The sequence below is a fragment of the Monodelphis domestica genome, chromosome 5 (assembly GCF_027887165.1).
Source record: "Monodelphis domestica isolate mMonDom1 chromosome 5, mMonDom1.pri, whole genome shotgun sequence".
In the NCBI taxonomy this organism is placed as follows: Eukaryota; Metazoa; Chordata; class Mammalia; order Didelphimorphia; family Didelphidae; genus Monodelphis; species Monodelphis domestica.
In genome coordinates, this window is record NC_077231.1 from 275,946,124 (window position 1) to 275,969,478 (window position 23,355).

The following is a 23,355-nucleotide window of genomic DNA, read 5'->3' on the forward strand; positions in this document are numbered from 1 at the left end:
CCCAGGATCACTGTCACAGTGTCTGAGGCTGGATTTGAGCTGGCTTTATACCAAACTATGAGCTTTCATTTAAATGCTTTTCTATGGTGAAAAAAGAAGAAAAGACCAGAGCCACTGTTTAAAGAGAAAAAATGTGTGGTAGAATTTCTGGGCCAATGCTGATTTCATCATCATCTCTTGATTTCTCTTAGATTTTAAAATGCTTCCTTTTCTTGTTTAATATTTTAAAGATTATCCATATTTTTGTTGAGTGGGGGGGCATTGGTAGAGCTTTGTTTTATTAATGTTTGCTAATGGATTATTTTGATGGGAATGCTCTTATCATTTTGTTATGATCTTGGCCTTAAATTAAGTTAACACTCTAGTCTAACCTGACTTGAATTAATTATCCAAAAAGTCAGTTACTTTTCCTTGGGTATACTTAATACAGCAAAGGCAAAATGCTAATTTTTAAAAGAAGCCTTACTTTCCCAGATTTCTGACCTTCTCTTTTGTTCTAAACTTGGGTAGATTTCTTTAGGGATACCCTGGACACAGAGAATGGAGAGCAAATCTTACCCCAAAAGGAAGTGACTTGGTTCAAGGATATTTCAAAGTATGTGTGTGGATTTAATAAAATTGATATTTCCTGCCTCAAAAATGGATTAGATTACAGTTGAATAGATACATGTCTCTTCAGTCTTCCTATGCTCTGTTCCACTCTCACATTTATTCTAACTCAGTATTCCTTAACTCCAGCTCATTCCCATAGCAACCTTACATCACATGCTGCCCTGGTAGTCCATAGCCCTGCCTTAAAAAATGCACATTAATAAGGCTAACCTGGGAAGTCTAGGTTCTTCCGGATTCTACTATGCCTTCAAATTTAAATCCATCCTAAGAGAAATAGGTATTATTGCCCTCCCCTCCTAATGGAGGAGATCAGTAGTGCTGTTCTGCTTGGAATGGGATTGCTTCCCTACTTCTCTCCCCTCTCTGACTGTGTTTCCTGGTCATTTAAAAATTGGCATTTTATAATCCACTGGAGTCTCATTAGCGTGTTGTCCTCAGGGTGCAGGCCATGGGGACCACCTTGAGGTGAGAGGTTATAATGAGGTCTTTGTAGCATTTGGCTAATTATAGCCACTTGGATGCGTGTCAAGGCAGACCACATCCCACCTTCTATGACAGCCAGTGTCTGTGGTGAGCTTCTATGGCAGAAAGTGTCCTTATTGTCTTTTTCGTCAGCCTTTGCATTTTATTACCAAATCCACGCTCAAATTAGTTTTTTTTTTCTTATGGTAAAATCTATTTTAGTGTGGGAAGACAGGTAGGATGGTAAGATGTGGGGAACTACTGCATCATCAGATGCATACATATATAAACCTGAAAATGGATTAGATAATAAATAATATATATATATACATAAATACATAAAAGCTCATTATCTCCAGTGATATGAACTCAGATCTCTCTGACCCCAGGCCCAGCATTCTGTGGATTATGTTGCCTTTTAGCTGACTCAAGTGGCCTTTTAGGCCACTCTTCATGGGCTCCATCATCTCTGTTCAGAGGCCTCTAATCTATTTAATGAACCTTCTAGATAGCATTCCTACAACCCAGTGGAATTGCTTATTGGCTCTGGGAGGGGGAGGGAAGAGGAGAGGGAAATAAAATGAATCATATAAACATGGAACAATATTTTTAAAATTAAGAAAAATTTAAAAAATAAAGAACCTTCTAGAAAGTATAGAAAAATTGGTTTATTGCCCTCAGTGGATGCATGTCTCTCTCAGAAGGCAGGGCAGTGAGGTCACCACTTTCCTGCATGGTATGGACATGGCTCAGATCATGTCTATGACATAGTAATGCCAATATCCATGGGACCCATTGGATGAGCTCACTGCTGGGCACTGTCTGCTCTTTCCCATCAGTGCTCTTTTCTCCTCCCTCTTATCTCATCTCCCTCCTTCACCCTCTCCTCTTTCACCATAGAATTTTTTTATCTATCGTTTCAAAAATCTTTCTGAACTTGAAAAATAATGAGGTTAAGGCTAAAGATATGACTGCATAATGGTCACAATTATATAAATTATATCAGAGATTATACAAATGAATAATGACCTTTCCCCATCACATTTAGTACTCATCAAACTCCTAGGCAGCAGCATCTTCTGTGGGCTTGCACCAGGCAAGGGGAATGGAGGCTCCATCATCCTCCCAAAGCCTCTTAGCTAGATAAGAGTGGTGGACTCTTCCCCAAATAACCTTTAAGCATAAATCCAAAATAACCTGCCATCTTGCTTTGGCCATCCAAATACTTCCTTAAAGTTTATTTTTTTTTTAATTTTTATTTATTTATTTTTTAAACCCTTACCTTCCATCTTGGAGTCAATACTGTGTATTGGCTCCAAGGCAGAAGAGTGGTAAGGGCTAGGCAATGGGGGTCAAGTGACTTGCCCAGGGTCACACAGCTGGGAAGTGTCTGAGGCCAGATTTGAACCTAGGACCTCCCATCTCTAGGTCTGGTTCTTAATCCACTGAGATACCCAGCTGCCCCCCCTTAAAGTTTATTGATGCCTGTTTCATCAGAAATTAAATTTATGATACAACAGAGTGACACTTTTTAGGGTTCTATAGGCACTTTTTAGTACATCAGTCTTCTAACGTTTATATATATATATATATATATATATATATATATATATATATATGTGTGTGTGTGTGTGTGTGTGTGTGTGTGTGTGTGTATAATATATAATCAGTGTATAATTAATCACCATGCTCATTTTTGAACACAGAATAATTTTATAACTTTAAAATGAAGTCATAATATTATGACCTTGTTTCATGGCTGGCTGTTGATCATTTTTAGGATGGACTTCACAGACCTTTAATATTGAGTTGCCTGGGAATGCCTGGATAAAAACACTTGATCCAGAATAAGGGAAAGCAGAGCAGACTAGCTCTTAGGAGATTTTTCTCTGGCCTTTTCTTCTATATCTCAACAAGGGACCTAATGCCAACTCTTTAAAAATATACACTCACCACTCGTTGAACCACACCAAAAAGGGGAATCTTTACTTGTAGGAAAAGGCACAAATGGGCAGATCAAGAGGTCTTGCTCCTGTCTCTAACTCCCCTGGCCACTGGTAGACCTCATTTGTGACTTTCCTCTTTAGATAGCATCTCCATTCATTGGCCTAATCCCTCTCGCAGGTGCTTGTTACTGCCATGGCTCTCTCTTCTTCCTCTGCTCCCTCCATCTTCCTACTCAGGCTTTCTTGGATTTCCAAAGTGAAAATTAGCTAGTCTGGCAAATTACCTCATTGTACTAATGAGCTAAGAGGAGCAGGTTGGAGGAGCCTCCAGGGGCCCCCCTCCAGTCCTTTGCCCACAAATTCATTATTAACAACAAAGGCTTTATGGCAACAAATGATGATGATTATGGTGACAAATGATGGAGGCTTTCTCTTGTGTCAAATTATAAAAATTATGGAAAATAACAGACAAATGTAAATAGGACAGATGATGTTGGTATGAAATCTCCCTGACATCAGATGGTAAGGCATAGTAGACTCGTATACATATATATTTACGTATGTTTGTTTGTGTGTTATATTCTAAGACTGTTATCTCTTCCCTTTATCTACGGCCTCCCCAAAGATCTCTCCCTTCTATGTCCTCCTATATAAAAATAAATGCATTTTTGATTCAATGATTTTTATACCTATTTTTACCGTTCTTGCTTCCTTAAAAAAAAGAAAGGAACATTTCTCTTTTGTATTCACTAGAGGGCCTACTCCAATGCCATACCAGTTGATGACATTATTTGCTGATCATGAGAAGAATTTGAATGTAATACTCAAATACAGTGAAGTGTGTGTTTTTTTTAATGAAGTTATTCATATGGTTACTGAGGGAAATTTTTTTCTCTCTCCCAGCTCTGAATTCTTGTCTTTACCTCTCTGTATCTGTCTCTGTGTCTGTCTGTCATTCTCTCTCTCTCCCTCCTTCTTCTCCCTCTGCCTCTCTATATCTCTCCCCCTCTCTCTCCCTTTCTCACATACACACACCTGTAAACCCAAATCCTGATAGAAATCTAGAATTCATTAGGAGGCCCTCCATTAGAAATAATTTTATTGTCTAAATTTGTATCAGTAGCTCTACAAATGTTATATAGTTCTACCCAGTCTCTACTTAATCCTATTTAGAACAAATTTAATGATAGTTGTTTGATGCAGCACATTCTAGATCCTTTAAATTAACTTAATGTCTTAGGCTCTTAGAAACTTTGTAGACTTTTTTTTTTTGAGCTCAAAATTGTGCTACTCATTTATTTTTCTCTTGACAATAATACTATTGGGTATGTAAAAGATTGTTTGCAGTAATGCATTTTGTACAATTGCTGACTATCCATTAAAACATCACCATCATTGTCTTGTGTATCTGTAAAGCTTTATTTTAAATTATGGGCTTAGCTTTTAAATTAAAATATGGGTTAGCTATCAAAAAAAAAAAAGGAGTGCTTTATAAGCCCATAAAAAACCCAGAAATTTGAAAGGAGGGGAAAAAAAAACTCAGTAATTTCTTTTGAAACTGTGTATAAATTTGCCTTGTGAAATTTTAAGAAATTTAAATTAAATTGCTCATATTGAATCCTTGTATGCTAAGATGATTTTTTAAAAACTGTTAGGATTTTTTGAGAAAATTATTTCAAGCATCAGATTGTATAATTCCCAGTTACTGACTTGAGGGAATATGATGTAAGTCTGAGATGCATTTCTGCCTCTAAGTGGTGAATACTAGTAGTTTCTGAAGAAAAGAAAGAAAAATCCAGTGTCTACTTCATTTGTGGCCTCCTCACTGACCTGAAATTTAGGTTGACAAATTAGCCCTTTCAAGATGATTTCAGAAGATTTAGAATAGTAAATATCCATTTATTCAGTGGAAAAGTCATAAGTAATATCAGATTCTGGAGACATAAAAAAACAAAAATGAAACCAGCTCTGCTTTGGTGAAACTTACATTCTAATGGAATAAACAACATGCACATGTATAAGTATATTTAGCAGAAATATGTAATAAGTGATAATACATGTAAAACCCAGTGAACTTGCTTGTCAGCCCCAAGAGGGGAGGTGAGAATTGGGGAGGGTGATAACATGAATCATGTAACCGTGGGAAACTTATGTGTAGATTTGTTACTGTAATAAAATAAAGAAATTTTTTACTTAAAAAAGAAATATATAATAAATACAATATAAATTATTGTCCTGGAATTCAAGAAAGAGCTTGACTAGACCAACTAGGCCATTCAAGAATAGATCAAAATTATAGCACAACAATATAGAATAGGATAGAAAAGAATGCTATTCACATCTAGAGAAAGAACTGTTGGAGTAGAAATGAAGAAGAAAACACGTGATTTATCACTCATTTATTTGGGTATATGATTTAGGGTTTTGGTTTTGAAGGATTATTCTATTAGAGAAATGAAAAACAGAGAAATAGGTTTTGAGTGACAATACATGTAAAACCCAGTGGAGTTGTTTATCAACTATGGGAGAGGGAAGGGAGACAACATGAATCATGTAATCTTGGAAAACTTGTGTGTAGATGTGTTACTGGAATAAAATAAAGGAAATTAAAAAAATAAATCTAGAATAGGGTCATCTTGGGATGGGAGATTTAGGTGCATGATGCTACGGTGTCCAGAGGGAGAGCTCAGCAAGCCTAGATTCTAGAAGGGGTTTTGGCACTATGATACTTTGGAACAAATTGCTTAACCCATCTAGCCAGGTTATAAAACAAAAATGTTAAACTGGATGATCTATGATGTTCCTTCTAGCACTTAGAATGAGATTCATGGACAATCCTGAATCGAGAAGTTAGATTGAACTACAGATGCAGACACAGACCCCTTCCACTCTAATATTTGTACCTACCAGGAGAGAATGGTCTCAGCCTTAGATCTGGCCAAACCTGAGAGGGAAGGAGAATTTTCTTTTTCTTGACTCTTAAGAGAGCCACTGGCTGCCTCTAATGTACTAGTAAGAGGTTGCCTTTGTTAGCATGAAAAAATACATCACTTAGGTTGGTCAACATATGGAAACCATCCAGAAAAAAAATGTCACCCAATATATTGAGGCCAGTTAAGCAATTAGCCATTACTCCCTGCTAAACAGCTCAAAAAGGGAAATCAAGTCAAGGCAAGACTATTAAGTCTTTGAATGTCTTTTTTTTCAGTCTACCTAAGTACTCTTACTCTGTCTCACTTAAATCCAATTCTTCCATAAGTCAAGACATGACACGCCATTGGTCCTCTTTGACCACCACCACCAAGCATCCTTGTATCAAACCAATGGAATGGAGTAATTCTTCTTGGAGAAGAAGCATGGCATCATGGGTAGACTTGAAAGCAGGATGCTAGACTTGGAAACAAAAGAGCTGGATAGACATTCCTCTGTAAACACTTCTTAGCTACATGACCATGAGCAAGTTTGCTCATCTTGCAAGGCTTTGGGTGGCTCAGATCTAAAATGGAAATACTATTTATACCAGCCATCACATAGATTGTTTTGAGGAAAGCATTATACAAACCTTGGAATGCTTTATAAGTGTGTTGTTGTTATGGACCAAAAAGCATACTTGGGGGGACACACGTGGGCAGGGGAGAGCTGTTGCTTTTCCATTAGTTGAGGTGAAATGTTTATTTTTTCCTCCAAAATTCTCATGGCAGACCAGCCATATATTCAGCTGTCTGCTTGCTAATAAGCTCACTTGTGAATTCTGCTCAAGTTTTTTTAGCTTGAACCTGTCCTTGATGCACGACTGTCAGAAAGTGCCTCCTTATCAGTCAAATAATAATGTTTGCAGTAGAGATTATTATGACAGAGCCCATGTGTGTGTGTGTGTGTGTGTGTGTGTGTGTGCATGCGTGTATGCAAATACATGCTATTACCTGCAATGGTAAATCTAACTAATAATAGATAAACTCATAAGTTGAAATTCAAGTGATATTTTTCTCAGGAGAGAATATTAATGTGGAATCTGTTTTTCTTTGTGAGTTAGCCTCAGACATCAGTTTGTATGTAACAAACTAGGGCAAAGCTGCTCATTGCGTGAATCAATTTCTCCAGTTATTTTTGGTGCAAAAAGACATTAAATGTTAGCGTTAAGCAGCTGGGTTACATTGTAGATAAAACTCTGGACCTGGAGTCAGGAAGAGTTGAATGAAAATCCTTCCTTAGACATTTAGCTAGTCAAGTCATCACATCTGTGAGCCCTAATAGCCTTTTCTGTAAAGGGGATAGCACATGGATAGAGTGCCAGACCTGGAGTCAGGGAAACCAAGTTTAAATCTGGCCTTGGACATTTACTGACCATGTGACCTTGAGTAAGTCCCTGAACCCTGTTTGCCTCAGTTTCCTTATCTGTAAAATGAGCCGGAGAAGGAAATGGCAAACTAGTTGTGTGATCCTGGACAAGTCACTTAACTCTGTTTCCTCATCTTTAAAATGAGCTAGAAAAAGAAATGGCAAACCACCCTTGGATCTTTGCCAAGAAAATTCCAAATGGACTCACAAAGAATCAGACCTACTGAAAACAACTAAACAACAAAAAGGGGACAATAAAGAGAACCTGCCTTACAGCATGGTTCTTTAACAAAAAATGCTATGTGAACTCTAAAGAGTTGGATGAGATGGCCACTGAGATACCGTCTTCTGCTCCATGTTTTTTAGAACAAGTTGGGGCTCATTCATAGATCTTTAGCAGACAAATACTCATATATAATGTTAAGAAAGCAGAAAGTCACAATAATATAAAATAGTTTATAGGATAATATCCAGATCATAGATTTAGCGGAAATGCACCTTAGAAGTGTTCTAATCCAACCCTCTCACTTCACAGAGAATTAATTACATTTTCTTTCTCTTCTATTTCATTTCCAAAGGCCAAATGTCAGTGTGTTAAATCAAGCTTTAGACATTGATTAGAAATGTCAATAAAAATATTAACTAAACTTGGCTTGCTAGACCAATGTGCCAGGAAGTAAAAAGCATACCTCGGTGAAATAAAAACATGCTTTCATTTAGTGGTAACTAAAAGTATTCTTCTATATTAGAAGCAGCATTTTAAAAAGTCATCTTTATTCTTTCAAACTGGAAAGATGTTACTTAGTGCTGCTACATCTGAACACTTAAAAAAAAAGGTTTTCAAAAAATTGCTTATTTGAAAAAATAAAAGTCCATAGAGCCAGAATATAGATTTATTAAATTTTCCACTACCTAATTTATTTTAAATTTCTTAAATTCTGATCTTAGCCCAGCCATCCACTAGCTATATGACTGAATAAATCACTTATTCTTTCTGTATCTCAGTTTCCTCATCTGTAAAATGAGGAAATTGCATTAGATTGATTTTTTTTCAGTGATTAAACATTCATTGAACCTGTATTGAAAAGTACTAATTCAAGGAGGATAGTTTTATTAAAACTTAGCCCCTGACCTCAAGGAATTTAAGTATAATAGGGAAATAGTGATGCAGCTTCTTCCCAAGCCTGGGGTTGTTTTGGGGAGCGATAACCCTTCACCACACCTAGGCAGCTAGGTCACTCAGTGGATAGATTTTTAGTCCTGGAGTCAGGGATACCTGAGTTCCAATGTGGCTTCAAATATTTATTCGTTGGGTGACCCTGGGCAAGTCACTTTGTCTACCAGCCAAAGAAATGGCAAACCACTCCATTATCTTTGCCAAGAAAACCATATGGGCAATATTGGTGGGCTGTGGGACAGGACTGAACAATACGAGCAGTCTACTGTGAACTACTGCTAGGTATGGAGAGGGTTTTCCCCCCAATTTGTTAAGGGAATACTGGTAGAAAGGTTCTGCCTTGAAAGGAGCTACTGGAGTAGGTTCCAGACCTGCTTCAAAATTCCCAGAATTCCCCCCAAACTCCCCCAATTCTTCAAACTCCCCAAATTCCCTTTGGAAAGGGATTGTACGTGGTAGACTGGAGCCCTCTGATCCACAAACATGTATGGGAGTTCCCCTCATTATTTCTGTGACTTGCCAGCCTTGCAATAAAGGAGACTCTGGAAAGGACCTCAATCCTGCATATTCTCTGGTGCATAATAATCTGTCAAATTTCTCTGAATTCTGTTGGCGGTTCTGCTTGGATAAATGGACTCACCATTCATTATTTATGTTGGCTTTTTGTATAATTTGTCTTTGGGACCTGGGGGATGAGGTGTTGAATGGATGCAAAGTCTCCTTTCCTCCTGAAGAGTACTCAGGGGAGTGGCTTCTTATTGGACCTTTCATACCCTAAACCAGAGATGCAGAAGGACTTCCAGAAAGATATAATCCCCTATTGGATGCTGAAGCTTTAGAGGTCCCCAGCTTTGTCTGATTCTTCCCACAGGTAGTGTCCTGGTGGTGCAGGTTCTCTGTGAAAGTGGGCTGGCTAGAGCTCAGATCATATGTATCCATGCCACCCCCACGTCATATAGAAATAAATATTAAGACACCAACCCAACTTCCCCCCACCCCAACATCTTATAACAGAAAAATATAAATATATAGTTTTGCATTATATGTTTATATGTTATATATATATAATTTATATAGATTCATATTATACATTTATATATTACTTATATTTGTTAAAACATATTACATTTATATATTATATATTTATTTTATATATTATAATTATATGTAAATGTGTTTGTCATGTAAAATTATATATTATATACCTATATATTTATACACTGTATATACTGCATATATGTAAATATAATATATATGATATATATATACAATTTTTGCATGATAAACACATTAGAAAAGCTCAAAATATTGGGGAAGGTCCATAGGGCAAAGTCATTGCAGATCAAGGATAGCTTCATGCAGGAGGGTGACATTTAACTTGGGTTTAACCTTGAGTAAATTCCTTAACATACTAGGTGGTACAGTGGAAAGAGTGCTGGACCTGAAATCAGGAAGACCTGAGTTCAAATGTGACCTCAGATAGTTATCTATCTGTATGATCCTGTTCAAGTAATGTCAGCCTGTTTGCCTCAGTTTGCTCATCTGTAAAATGAATTAGAGAAAGAAATGATAAGCTACTCCAGTATCTTTACCAAAAAAAAAAAAAGCAGCCCAAACCCAAATGGGGTCATGAAGAAGAGTCAGACCCAACTGAAAAACAACTAAATATCACCAAAAATTCCTTAACTCACTGGGGCCTCAGTTCTCTCATCTGCAAAACAAGGTTAGGCTATTTGACTTCTATTGTCTTCTGCTTTGATGATTGTTAGAACTTGAGAGAAATTTGTGTATAAAATAAATCAGGTATTTTACATGTTTCATTTCACAGATAACTTTTCCTGTGTTGGATTCTTCTTTAGCATCAATTCTAGTGACCATACACAGCAAAAAAAGATGGAATCTTTGTCTAAAAAAATGCAGGAGCCTTAGCCTTGTTATAAAAATTGATTCTCCTAAACCTCTTGGTTCCCCCTCTGCAAAAATAATAATAACCATAATCATAATAAGGAGCATTCTATAAAGTCTTTCAAAAATTTTGGAATCTCTCATTGATTATTTGCATGTTTGCTTTTCCATTTATAATTTCCTTATAAAAGGTTTAATTAGTTTAAAACAAAAACATCTATATTTTCCTCTAATAAAAAAGGCACGTAAATATAAACACACTCGACAGCTGTATACTGTACCCTAACTCCAAGCTAACAGATAAAATTCCTCTTTCAGAAGTGTTTTCCTGTAGGTGAAGGGCTGCTTTTTATTGGATCTCAGATCTTTTTTCAACTTGCCTTTGCTCTTTCCCAGCCAGTCCAACCCTCCTAGCCAGCGTCAAAGGCTATTCCTTAGGGAGACGACCCTGGGAATGTGGAAACTCTATTATTCCCCGGCTTTCCTGCATCCCTGTGTTTTGTTGTAATAAGTTAGTTCTCCTCTGCCCTTCCCTGTGCTTTTCATCTCCTGCTGAGATTCGGGCATCCGCAGCAGCCATCCTGGCAGAAGGGAAGAAGGTGAATATGCCCCTGCAGGTTTAAATTAATTGCATTTCTCCACTATGCACCAATCGAGCTGGCGCTTTCGAGAACACAATTTTAAACTTCTAACTTAGCCATAATTGAAAAGGGAATGTAGTTATTAAAGTTCTAAGTGTTACAGTAAACCTACTCCAGGAGAGCGGCAGGAAAACATACTTATGCTAATGGGGGAGCAGGGACAGGATGGAAACTCTTCTGCAGGTATCTGCTTCATGAAAAATACCCGATATTGATTTGGGAACATCATTTCACTAAAGAACATGTCTAGTTCTCAAAAATAAAAAGGCTGAGTGTATATTCTTTATGTCCAAATCAAGCAGGACGGAAGCTGTTCTAAGAGCACTTGAAGAAATAACAACAATAATAATAATATCAGCATTGCACTTAATATTCTCCATGTTATCTCATTTGAGCCTCATGATGACTCTGTGAAGTAGGTGCTAAACAGAGGCTTAGAGAGAGATTGCCCAGGATCTCACAGTTACTTTGAGGTCATCTGGGCTAATTCCTTCATTTTACAAATGAGGAAACTGAGGCTTATTTTGGTTCACTGACTTACTCAAGATCACCTGAATTGTTTGGGTTTGGATTTTGGTTCTCTGATTCCCAGGCTATCACTCCCTTTCTTCCTGATCTCTCTCCAGATTTTCTGTTTACATCTTAAACTGCCTTGTTAGCTATTGGTATTTGAAAGAAAAAAAGATGGATGAAGAACAAAAGTCTTTTGCATTTAATGTGTGTGCTGTTAAACTGCAAAGATTTAGAGTTTTCTTAGAACTGATTCTAATGTAGGCAAATGATTGTTAGAAATGAGGAACCAAGTTAATTTGTAAGTGCTAAATGATATTAACTTGTGTTATCTTTAATGAGATTCTTGTTACTTGGGAAATCATTACAAATTACAGAGGTTTCTTTGTGAAGAGTACTAAGTTTAAAAAAAAAAGAATCAACTTTGTTGTACAGGGATATCATATAATTAATTTTTCTAATGTTTCCTCCTGTTTAAATACCAGCTACTTTTAGATTATGGCAGTAGTAAGTTTTGAAAAGTTAAATTTTCTTTTTTTCCATATCTGATCCCTTTCAATTATCCATTAAAACTAGAAAACACCTTTGCTGTTAGCCAGAGATAGAAACTAAACTGTCCAGAAGTTCACTCAATTATGGTTTACTTTATCACATCCAACCAGTATTCAGCTGAGTAAAGTCCACTATGCCATGTTACTTCATTAAAGCCCCTAAAGGCAGTTCTACAAAGCAATTATTCCATTCAACCAGCATTCATTATATGCTTAATCTTGTGCTCAGCTGCAGTTAGGTGGCGCCATATTGCCTAGTATTGGACCTGGAGTCAAGAAGACTCATCTTCCTGAGTTTAAATCCTGCCTCAGATACTTGCTAGCTCTGTGATGCTGGGCTAATTACTTAACCCTATTTGCCTCAGTTTCCTCATCTTTGAAAAGGAGTTAGAAAAAAGAAATGACAAACCACTCCAGCACCTTTGCCAAGAAAACCCCAGATGGGGTCATTTCACAAGTGAAAAATGACTAAACAACAATTATGCTTGTGCTGGGCACTATACTAGCTATAAAGGCAAAAAATATTTGCCCTCAAGGAGCTTCAATTGTACAATTTGTATATAGATAAATAAATACAAACTAAAATTTTTGGTGGGTGAGATTACAACAACTAGCAGGATTAGGAAGAGACTCCTTTAACTGAACCTTGGAGGGAGCAGGAGCTAGAGATTCTAACCTAAATTGTTTTTTATTTCACCCCTTGAGCCATCAAAGAAGACATAATGCTTATTTCTCAAAGTGAAGTCCATAGAAACTTGGTGAGGGTGATCCTTGATTTCTCCTTTAGGTCAAAACTATTTTCATAATGATACTAAAATATTATTGCTCACTGAAATACTTTTGCCTTTTTCAATTCTATATTTGTATGAGGCTGGATTTTTTTCATATACTTCAACTGAATCAACCTATCATAATTGATTGAATGAAGAAACATAAAGATCCAGCTGGCCTCTCTTAAGCAAGAGATTAAAGATTTTTGTAAAAATATGTAAATCAGTGCTATTCTCACTAATTTTTTTTATTTTGAAAAATAAAGTTTTTAAAATTAAAATGTTATTTATGTTATTATATTATGGATTTATTGTTACTTTAAAATCTATAAAAATTCATATAATTTAATTTTGATATGGTAAATATCAAAGATATAAGCCACACAAAAAGAAGCTTTTGAGGATTTTCAATAACATTTAATAGTGCAAAGAGATCATGACAAAAAAGTTTGAGAACCATTATATGATTTTCATGAGTTAACCTGATCTGTGATTATTTTGATGAGGGAAACACTCAGTAAGGAATCACCCTTGACCAACAGAGATGGATAACTGTTTTACAAGTGTTAGAGAACTGCCTGGAGCATTGATGGGTTACATGACTCATCCTGATAGTCTATGATCACTGTAACTAGTATATAGCAGAAGTGGGCCTTGGATAGAGGACTGTCTGACTCCAGGGCTAGGTCTCAATACCTACCTCTATTTTTTTAATAAGTGCATTAAATTCCAATCCTTGGGAAATTCCTCATTTAGCTATAGTCAATATTTTCTAACTGTACTGGATAAAAGAACTGACTAGTTAGGTACTGCTCATTAATTCTAACTTTCAACCTCTTGGTAGATATATTTTGGCTATGCTATGTTGGGGTGTGTATGTTTAATACAAAATAAGATAAATAATAATGGCTCCCTGCCTTCCTAGAGTGACTCTTGCAAGCAATTAACATAGGCAATCAATATGAAGATTGATTGGATGGATGAATGGATTGATGAATGGATAGATGGATGGATGGATGGATGGACAGATGGTTGGATGAATGAATTGATCGATGGATAAGTGGATGGATGGATGGTAGGATGGATGGATGGATGGATAGATAGCTGTGCATTTATTAAGTACTTACTAAGAGCCAGGTGTTGTGCTGGTTGTTAGGAATTCAAAGAAAAGCAAAATCTCTCTGCCCACAAGGAACATTTATTCTAATAGAAGAGAAAATATATACAGAAGAGTGGTGGCCCAAGAATGAAGTTTTTATTTAGGGAATCAAAGAATAGTGAATGAGGCTTTACAGCAATTTGTTATCATGACCTTCCTAAAAGAGATAGTAATGTCAGTTTGATTACTCTTCTCTGGTTAAGATATGGGTGGACAGGAGAGGGGTATGGATGGCAAGATATCCCAAAAATACCCCTTTTTTTGTTGTTAATTTTTTATTTTCAATCCAATGTTCTATCGTTCCTTCCAACCCTTCTCCTATCCATTGTCAAGGCAAGGAATCTGATACCCGTTTATCCATGTGAATTCATGCAGAACATTTCCACATTAGCCATATTGTAAGGGAAAAAAAGGCCAAGAAAAAGAAAGTTTTAAAAATATCCTAAAGCATTTAAGTGGCTCAGTGAATAGACAGCCAGGGCCAGAGACCCGAGGTCCTGGGTTCAAATCTGGCTTCAGACATTTCCTAGCTGTGTGACTTTGGACAAGTCACTTAACCCCTATTGCCTAGCCCTTATTGCTCTTCTGCCTTGGAACCAAGATAGAAAGTAAGAATTGTTTATTTGTTTGTTTTTTTAATTTTTTTATAAATGCTTCAGTCTACACTCAAAATTCATCAGGAATGTGGATGGCACTTTTTATCATGATTCCTGTGGAATCATGAATGATAGTATTGATCAGAGTTTATCTTAAGTATTTCACAGTTAATCATCATTACAATATTACAGTTAACCCTGTACAATCACTTTTCATCAGTTCATATAAGTTTTCCCAGATTTTTCTGTAACTATCCCCATCATCATTCCTTAACATACAGTTGTATTCCATCACAACAATATGCCAACACTACCTGACCAATTGTCCTCAGCCCTGAAGGGAAGTTAGTAACAAGCTAAGGGACTCATCCCTGGAGAGAGGCATGGGCTGTGGTCTGGAGAAGTCTGGAAACCTAGAATGCTAGCTAGGTGGGGAGGAGATGGAATGCCAAGCCTGGAGTCAGCAAGACTTAAGTTCAAATCTAACTTCAGATACTTTGTGACTTTGGGAATGTCCGTTAACCTCTGGTTGCCTCCGTTTCAATAAAATTGAGATTATAATAGTGACTTACCTCCCAAAACTGTAGTGAGGACTAAATGAGATTGTCATCATAAAGAGCTTGGCACATAGCAAATACCATATATATGTTAATTATTATTATTACATTATATCTGAAGGGTATAGGTACAGCTTGATATAAGATGATATAAAGATATATAGATATAAAATATTATATCATATATAAATATAAAAAAGATGTATATAGATATAAAACCCCAATTTAAACCTGTATAAGGTATCTACTTTTTAATCTAACAGCAATATAATAACCTAATATAAAATAATATAATAAATAAATAAAATAGTAAATTAAAATAATTTAACAGTAAAAACTACAGCCCAGACCCAAGGAGTACTGCACATTTTCTCTCTCGACTAATGAAATTTTTCTCAAGACCCAGGCATGGACAGATTGGATTAATTCATGGTAGGACCTGACCACCAAAAAGAATAGTCAAGCTTTTTTTCTATAAATCTTTGACTGTTCATATCCACTCGCCAAGAGTTCCAGAGGAATGTTTCCTTAGGATTGGTCTCATATCTAGGATCTTCCCAGGGGAGAGGAGTAAAAGGGACTAGTTGTATATTAATGGATTAAGTATGAGACAGCTATTTGTTTTTTCAGCTATTTGAAAGAAAAATTCATTAGCATGTTTTAACAAAGACTTAAGCAAGCCACTGTTTTTAGCTCACATGGTTAGACCTTGGGGGTGATAACAAGGTCACGGACTAGAGACCACCATATTTGGATGAGGCATGATGTAATAGAGTGCTAGACTTGGGGTCAGGAAGTCCAAGGTTCAAATCCCAACTCACACACTCAATAGCTGTGTGACCCTGGGCTAAGTTATACCCTTTTGCCTCACTCTTGCATCTGTAAAATGAAGGAACTGGACTAGATGGCTTCTTAAGTCCCTTTCAGTGCAGTGCAGTAGCCATAATAGTTAGAACACTGGACCTAGAGTCAGAAAGACTCATCTTCATGAGTTCAAATCTAGCCCCAGACACTTATTAGCTGTGGGACCCTGGGCAAGTCATTTAAGCCTATTTGTTTTAGTTTCCTCATCTTTCAAGCATTTCTTTTGGGTGTCTCATACTTCATCCACTAATAAACAACGAGTCCCTTTTACAGGGACTTTTATGGGAAAAGAAAATGGCAAACCACTGGAGTACCTTTGTCAAGAAAACCCCAAATGGGGTCACAAAGAGTTTGAAACTACTGAAATAACTAAATAGCAACAAAAAAGAGTCTCTTCTAGCTTAAATCCTTCTTGCCTCAATCAATCTTCATTCTCTGGGACAACCCTCCAAAATTCCTTATCTTTTGAAATCATATCAATATATTACTAATTTCCTTACTATAATCTGATGGTCTGAAGAATAACTTATAATTACTAGCATTATTCTCCCAAGAGATTTAGACTTAAACATCTAAAATGAAGCCTTTTGTTGGGACTACTGAGTAGGCATTTTACATTTCACTGCATTTCAGGGTCCAAACAGTTTCCGCCAGGTCCTTTGTCTTCTGACAAACCACTATAGGAGTTGAACTCATCCCCCAGCTAGTGGTCATCTCCAAAAGAGCCATAGCAGGGAGGGAGAAGGTACCTTCCAAAAGGAATTAGGACCCAGATCTTCTGGAACTCCTAAGATAGCCTCCAAACTTGGATAGTTCTGTCTCAGGGTCTGTGTTTGGTCACCTGTGCTCAGGAAAGAAATGCAAGGAAAACTAAAATTAAGGAATACGGAAATTTGAGTTCTGGGCTCGGGCTCCTCTGGGCAGGATATATGCTTGAGCTGCCATGAACTCAAAGCCATTGTGGGAGACCATTCCCTCTCAAAAGAGAAACTCAAATCATCTTGACACAAGAATTCTGAAGGCTGGTCTGCTGCTTTTTAAAGGTCCACCAAGTCATCAGCTCTTCCTGTTCCAAGCCAATAAAAGAAATACTTAATCTTCTCAAATCACCATTTCCTCTAGTACTGAGCTACACATGCCTGGAGTTTGCCTTGGCAGCTCAGTACACCCTCTCTGGGATGGCCTTTATAGGTCCATTCCCACACAGGTTTCATGGGGCGCAGCAGTCATTACATACAATACTCATAAATTTGTCTTAATGGGTATTTGAACATAGCATCGGTTGGGGAAAGAGGCCAACATTTTTCATGAGCCAGGAGGCAGGCAGTCTTCCTGGAGAAAGGAGGAAGTCTACTTTACATGTATGCATACAAGCATGCACTATATATTTGGATATGGTTTCATTCCCTTCTATGTATCTAGATGAAAAATGATGAGGCTGGAAGCTCAGCTTATAGAATCATTTAACCTAGACTATAGAAAATAATGCTCTCAATTAAAGGATCTTTTATTATTTTCTTCTCATTTAAAGTTCCATTTGGACGGGAGAGCAGAATGTCTGGTATAATAGTGGCCTCTATCATCATTCATTAGACCAAACGCCTTTGAAACCAGGATTTTTTTAAAAACAGGTTTATATCATTTAGACTTGCATTAAAGGTAATTTGATATATTTTTTTTTCTTTTTCAGAACGCTTTACCCTGTACAGCTCTAAAAACCTTAGACAAGCATGGAATAAGTAAGTCTTTTATAATGATTGTTCTTTGATTTTGTTGAATCTTTTTTCTCTTTGTTAAATTTCTGGGCAGAACTCATGTTGCATACGTTGTCATGACTTTTGCCATGTGATATCCATTTTTCTCAGAGTGCACATTCTCATGTGCCAGTGCTCAGGTTTGTGAGGTTTATGGGGTTCCAAAATAGACTTTCACACCAAGGAAAACACCATTACTAGAGTATAATTTAGAATGCTACCAACCAGCCTAAACATTTTGTTGCAAAGGATGATTGATATAATATTTGATATCCAAGATAGTCTTATACTTTATTCTGGAGATCTCTCTGCTCATGTGATTTGAACCTTGTGTGATTCTCCTTATGTCTGTTATCCCATATTTCAGTGTGGAATTTTAATTTGTTATAAATTTGGAAATAATCTGATTATACCAAGAAACATCATTACATAAAAAGTTGTTCAGAGGCATTTTTAAATTAAAAAGAGGTCAGCCTACTGGGAAATCTTTGGTACATCAAAATAGAGATTGAGTGATCCTTATTAAATTGCTGGACTTCTCTTTTTAAGAATTAAAAAAAAACTTTAATCACATTTCAAGAAAAATCAGGAAACCCAATGTATATGAATAAAAACTGGATTGAATTGATTAAATAGTATAGCTTCTCAAAGACAATCTTAAGAGTCATATGAAATTCTCTTATGAATGTGGTACCTTATTATTATGATGAATTTGATGATTTGGGTACCATCACCTGAAAAATGAAATGGCAGAAAAACAACCTTATTTTCCCCAAAAAAGTCATCTTTGTAACATTACTGGGTATATTATTGTGGGATTTTTTCTCATGGAATGTTCATGGAATTGTTTTCAAAGACGTATAGATGACATATAAGAATTTATTGTCTGAACTCACATTTCAGACAAAACATTGTGCATTGCCTAGAGTTAAATTGTTTATTTTCTTGTCTATTATGCCAATTAATGTTTTAGTGTGGAATAAAACATATGAATCAAGTAGTTCCTTTTTAAATGTATTTTTTCCAAAAATAGTCATGTGTATTACTCTATGAATATTGGCTAAAGAAGGAATGTCATGGAGTTGTAATTATCCCTTGCAGTGATCACCAGTTCTGGGAATGTATTTTTATTCTGCTGACCCATTTTTGAAGAAATGATAAGATTTACCAGTTGTAAAAAATGGCACTCCAGACTGGTTATGGTAGAAGAAGAAGCCTTCAGATATTCATAGACAGGAAGATGAAGTCAAAGTCATGGGCAGGGGATCATTCTCAGATTTATTAGTCCTTAATCTGATCCACAGGCATTATGTCTGCATACTGTCCCTCCAGGGAAATGTGTATCTAAGTTGATTGATTGGCTTTTCTCCTACAGCCAAAATACAATGGCCCCCTCCTTAATGTGATCATGGTCAGAGGAGATGAGGTGAGGAACAAGAGGCCTTGTCCATTGGTTTTTTTGTTGATCCTTTCCATTTTGCCTACATCTCTGGATTACCTTCTGGTATCTCCATCACATATTCCTGTGTGACCTTGGGCAAGTCACTTAATTTCATTGGGACTCATTTTCCATATTTGTTCAATGAAAGGGTTGGACTAGATGACCTTCCCTCCCAGCTCTCTCTCTCTCTCTCTCTCTCTCTCTCTCTCTCTCTCTCTCTCTCTCTCTCTCTGATCCTGTGATTGTGTGACTAGGTGTTTCTCATAGCATGGATATTCAGATTGGTCTGCAAGACACTGGGCATCAGAGACTCAACAATGAGGCTTTATTTTTATGGACAATAGGAGCTTTTCAGAACAGGACTTGAGTAAAATAAAGAACTAGAATTTCTTTGAGACTTGCTTCTGAAATGATGACATGATCTGTGATTTCCATGAACAAAAGACAGTTTAAGTGATTCATCCTTATTTACACAACTAGGAAATGTTAAAAACAGTGCTTGAACCCTATTCCAGCCTTCTGTCCACAACACTAAGTTGTGATGTCTGATGGAAAAAGTTATAATTTTCATGGCTGTGTATACAGAGTTCCATGCCATTCTTAAAGTTTATGATCCTATGCAGGGATCACCAGTTTGGGGAATGTTTTTTGTTGATGTATTTTTATTCTGCTGGCCTATTTTTCAAGAAATGATAAGATCTACCAATTGTAAAAAATGGCACTCCAGGCTGGTTATGGTAGAGGAAGAAGTCTTCAATTATTCACAGACAGGAAGATGAAGATCTATACAAATGATCTATAATTAACAATTTGATGACCCAAGTTGAAACTTGTTAAGGTTTTTTGAAATATAGTTTTCTAAAGATATTTGTGTTCTTTAAGTGAAGTTTTTTTTTAATTATACACATGACCTGGAATAATGAAGTTTTTAGTTTTGTATGACTCCAACTTTCCACCATATTAATTGGTACATACCTAGTGGTCTTACTTCTCACTTCCTCCAAGATCAAATAGAGAAATTTCAGGAAATGTAATCATCAGTGAGGATTATTACTTTTTGCTACTTTTATGCAGAATACTCAGTTGTCAGCATGGAAATATAGCCTCTAGTCAATTCAAACCCAACTTAATTTAGAAAGGGGGGCATAAGAATCGAACCATACTAATTATATTACTGCTTCTTCTACTAAATGACTTGGTGACCTTGAAACAGCCATGTCCATTTCATCATCTGAACATCCCAGAATGGAATCTAGATGCAAAATAGCTCTACTATTAAAAACTGCATTTGTAAAACAAGTGATGCATTTACCTATTGCTGGCTAATTTGCACATCCACAGTACAATGACTAAATTGTGGGAATTGGTTAGTTCTCATCTACTTCAAAGATGAACCGTCCAGAGAGACAGTGGTAATAGATTCAAAATTAGGTGAACTAATTTGCAAGAACTAATTTGCAAATGTAGCAAACCTTGCATCTTGGAATAGCTTCGTTGAAAGTATGAATTGAGTTTGAGAGCATGATCCAAAATAATGAGAAAGTAGTTGTTCAGTACTAAGGGTACTGTTTTTTTGTTTTTTGCTTTGTTTTGTTTTGTTTTTTAATGCTAAACTGCTTCCTGTAACTAGTGGGACAATCTAGAAGCCCTGAGAATGTCAGCTGTATTGAGCCGACTGAGTAGAATTGTGCCCAAAAGGCTTTTTTCCCCCCCAAAAAATGGAATCTGGGGCTACTCAACTGGATATAATAAGTAACCCAATTTATTTGGGGGCAAAGCCTCCCCTAGATAACATACCCACAATCCCCCACTGACTTCATTTGTACATGTAACCATGAGCATCATCTGGCCCTTTAAAGGTATTTTAGGATTCTGGGGTAACAAAGCAGAGGTAGGGGAAAGTCAACTCAAGATACAATAGACCCCCAACTCCAAAGGCCATCATAAGCATGCAATCTTAATTGTAGTACTCCAGGTAGAAGATGTGCATTAATAAAGAATATAGACTTCTTTGTTCTCTTACATTGACAATACATCATTACTATCAGTTCTGCTTGGTGGGGAGGCGAGAAGGAATAAACCCTAATTTCATAAAATGTGAACCATTTTAATCTTTTTTAAAAACCCTGCTGTATTTCAGTGAAGTTTAAAGGCACCCCTTTTTTTTCTCCCAGATCTTCCTATTTATAGTTGTCTAACGTTGGCATGTATGTGCAATGAACCAAGAATTTTGACCACTAAAAAGATCTTTTTATTATGGCTGGAGCAGAGGCCTTAATATGCTCTCCAGTTAAGTTAAGGGTAAGCTTCCAGGAAGGCGCTTGCTTGTTTTGGAACAGCTGAAAAACTTCAGAAATTCAGACATTGTAAAGAGGGAAGACCAGAAAACAGACAGCAGAGACCCCACAGCAAACGAGGATGGAAATACAGTTCGTTTTCATGGTAGATAATGTAAAACTTATTAGAGAATGAGGGTTCCTGTGGGAATTGCTATTGAAAGTTGAGTTTTTTCCCTATTTGCTCCAGTGCTACAATGCAGTCTGTTCATTCTTTTTTTGGTTAGAACCAACTGGGGTTTCCCTGGCATCTAGATGAATGCAAATTCTATGGAAATCCATAGTTTAAAGAGAGGCAGCTTCAGTGCAATGGAAAGAAAACTGGGCTTGGAGTCGTAGGAAGTCAGTTCACCCCTGAGCTCTTTCACTTATGAGCTATGTACCAGCGGAAGTGAGAGGGTGTTTTCTAAGGTTCCTTCAAACTAAAGCTTCCTCTGGTTGTTTAACATTAAATCAGAGAGGCAGAGAAACTAATTGACTGAATCCAAGGAAATTCAAGGAAGGGTTAAAAAAAGTAACCCGCATGCTCTGCTCCCACCCCACCCCATATATTTGGATTTATTGGCAAAGTCATGGACTTTAATCTAGAATATTTTGGGTTGTATCCAAACTTCATGAACTCTGCTTGAAGTATTCTTATCTTAATCCATTTTTAACCTCCAAAATATATTTTAAGAAGGCACCCCTAGATAAGTACAGTGTAAAATGTAATAAATTCAGAATAGCATGTGTAGAGGAAGCCATGAATTTCACTGTGTATTTATTTTGGTTGTTCCTTCCTGCATTTGGGGTGTTGGCATGTCTGTAGCGTTCCATTAAATTTGAGTTCAGCAATCTCTTCCCTTTGAAACGTTTAGTTCTTTTCATGAAAACTGATGTTTTCACTCTGCCTTTTTGTTATCTTCTGGGACTAGAATTTTCTTAGTATTAATATGTAGCAAAATGGAAGAGAATTTTAATTTCCTGGGTACTAGCAGGATGAGTCAATTAATTCCGTGTACTGCTTGAAGATGCAATCAATGGCAAGTAGGTTAAAAATGTGCTCGGAACAAAATTCTCATCGACACTAGGAGGAGTAGTTGAGTTAAGACCCAGATCTTCAAAGGGAGCACGCTGGTCCCTTTTCCACTCTGCGATATTTTTTATTGTTGACCATTTTTGTTAAAATTCTATTTGCTTCAAAGTAACAGTTTTACTTTATTTCAGTGCCTGGAGGTTTCTTCTTACATTTCCACAGAAATAATTATTTGTATCATTGATGTGTTCCCCCACCCCATAACTTCAAAATGGTCAAGCAATCAGTGCTGCGAGGTGAAAATTTCATATTGGGGCACACATTTTTGACAGCTCAGGTTCTAGGTTCACAGGAAGAATCATCAATCAATAGTGGACTGTCCACTTGGTTAGTTCGGTTGATAAATGAGGTCATGGTACTAATGAGCCTAAGGCCATGGGATCGATATGGAGCATCAATATGGAGCGGAAGGAAGATTGGACTTCGTGTCAGGAAGACTATGAGAGTTTAAATCCCAACCCTGACATTACTAGCTTTGAAACCATAGGAGAATCTGACCTCTGAACCTCGGTTTCCTTATTCTTAGAATGGGAGGGGAGTAGGGCCAGTAATATGACTGTTAGCATTAACCTTCCAGGCTTGTTGTGGGGAATCTATGTGTGTAAGCCGATATTACCCTGAGGATTATAAAGGTTCAGCAGACTGTTTAAATGACAGGAAT

The 23,355-nt window shown here is 36.8% G+C and overlaps 1 protein-coding gene across 7 annotated transcripts in view; it reads left to right on the plus strand.

Moving 5' to 3' along the window:
• CDK14 (cyclin dependent kinase 14) overlaps positions 1-23,355 on the plus strand; it is a 648,447-nt gene that overhangs the window by 479,869 nt on the left and 145,223 nt on the right. For all 7 annotated transcript variants that reach the window (XR_008912449.1, XM_056800182.1, XM_056800184.1 and 4 more), the window contains one exon: positions 17,779-17,827. Coding sequence is in view for 6 of the 7 variants with exons in the window: in XM_056800182.1 (XP_056656160.1) it covers positions 17,779-17,827 (49 nt within the window). In the remaining variant the exon portion in view is untranslated. The remainder of the gene's footprint in view (positions 1-17,778; positions 17,828-23,355) is intronic.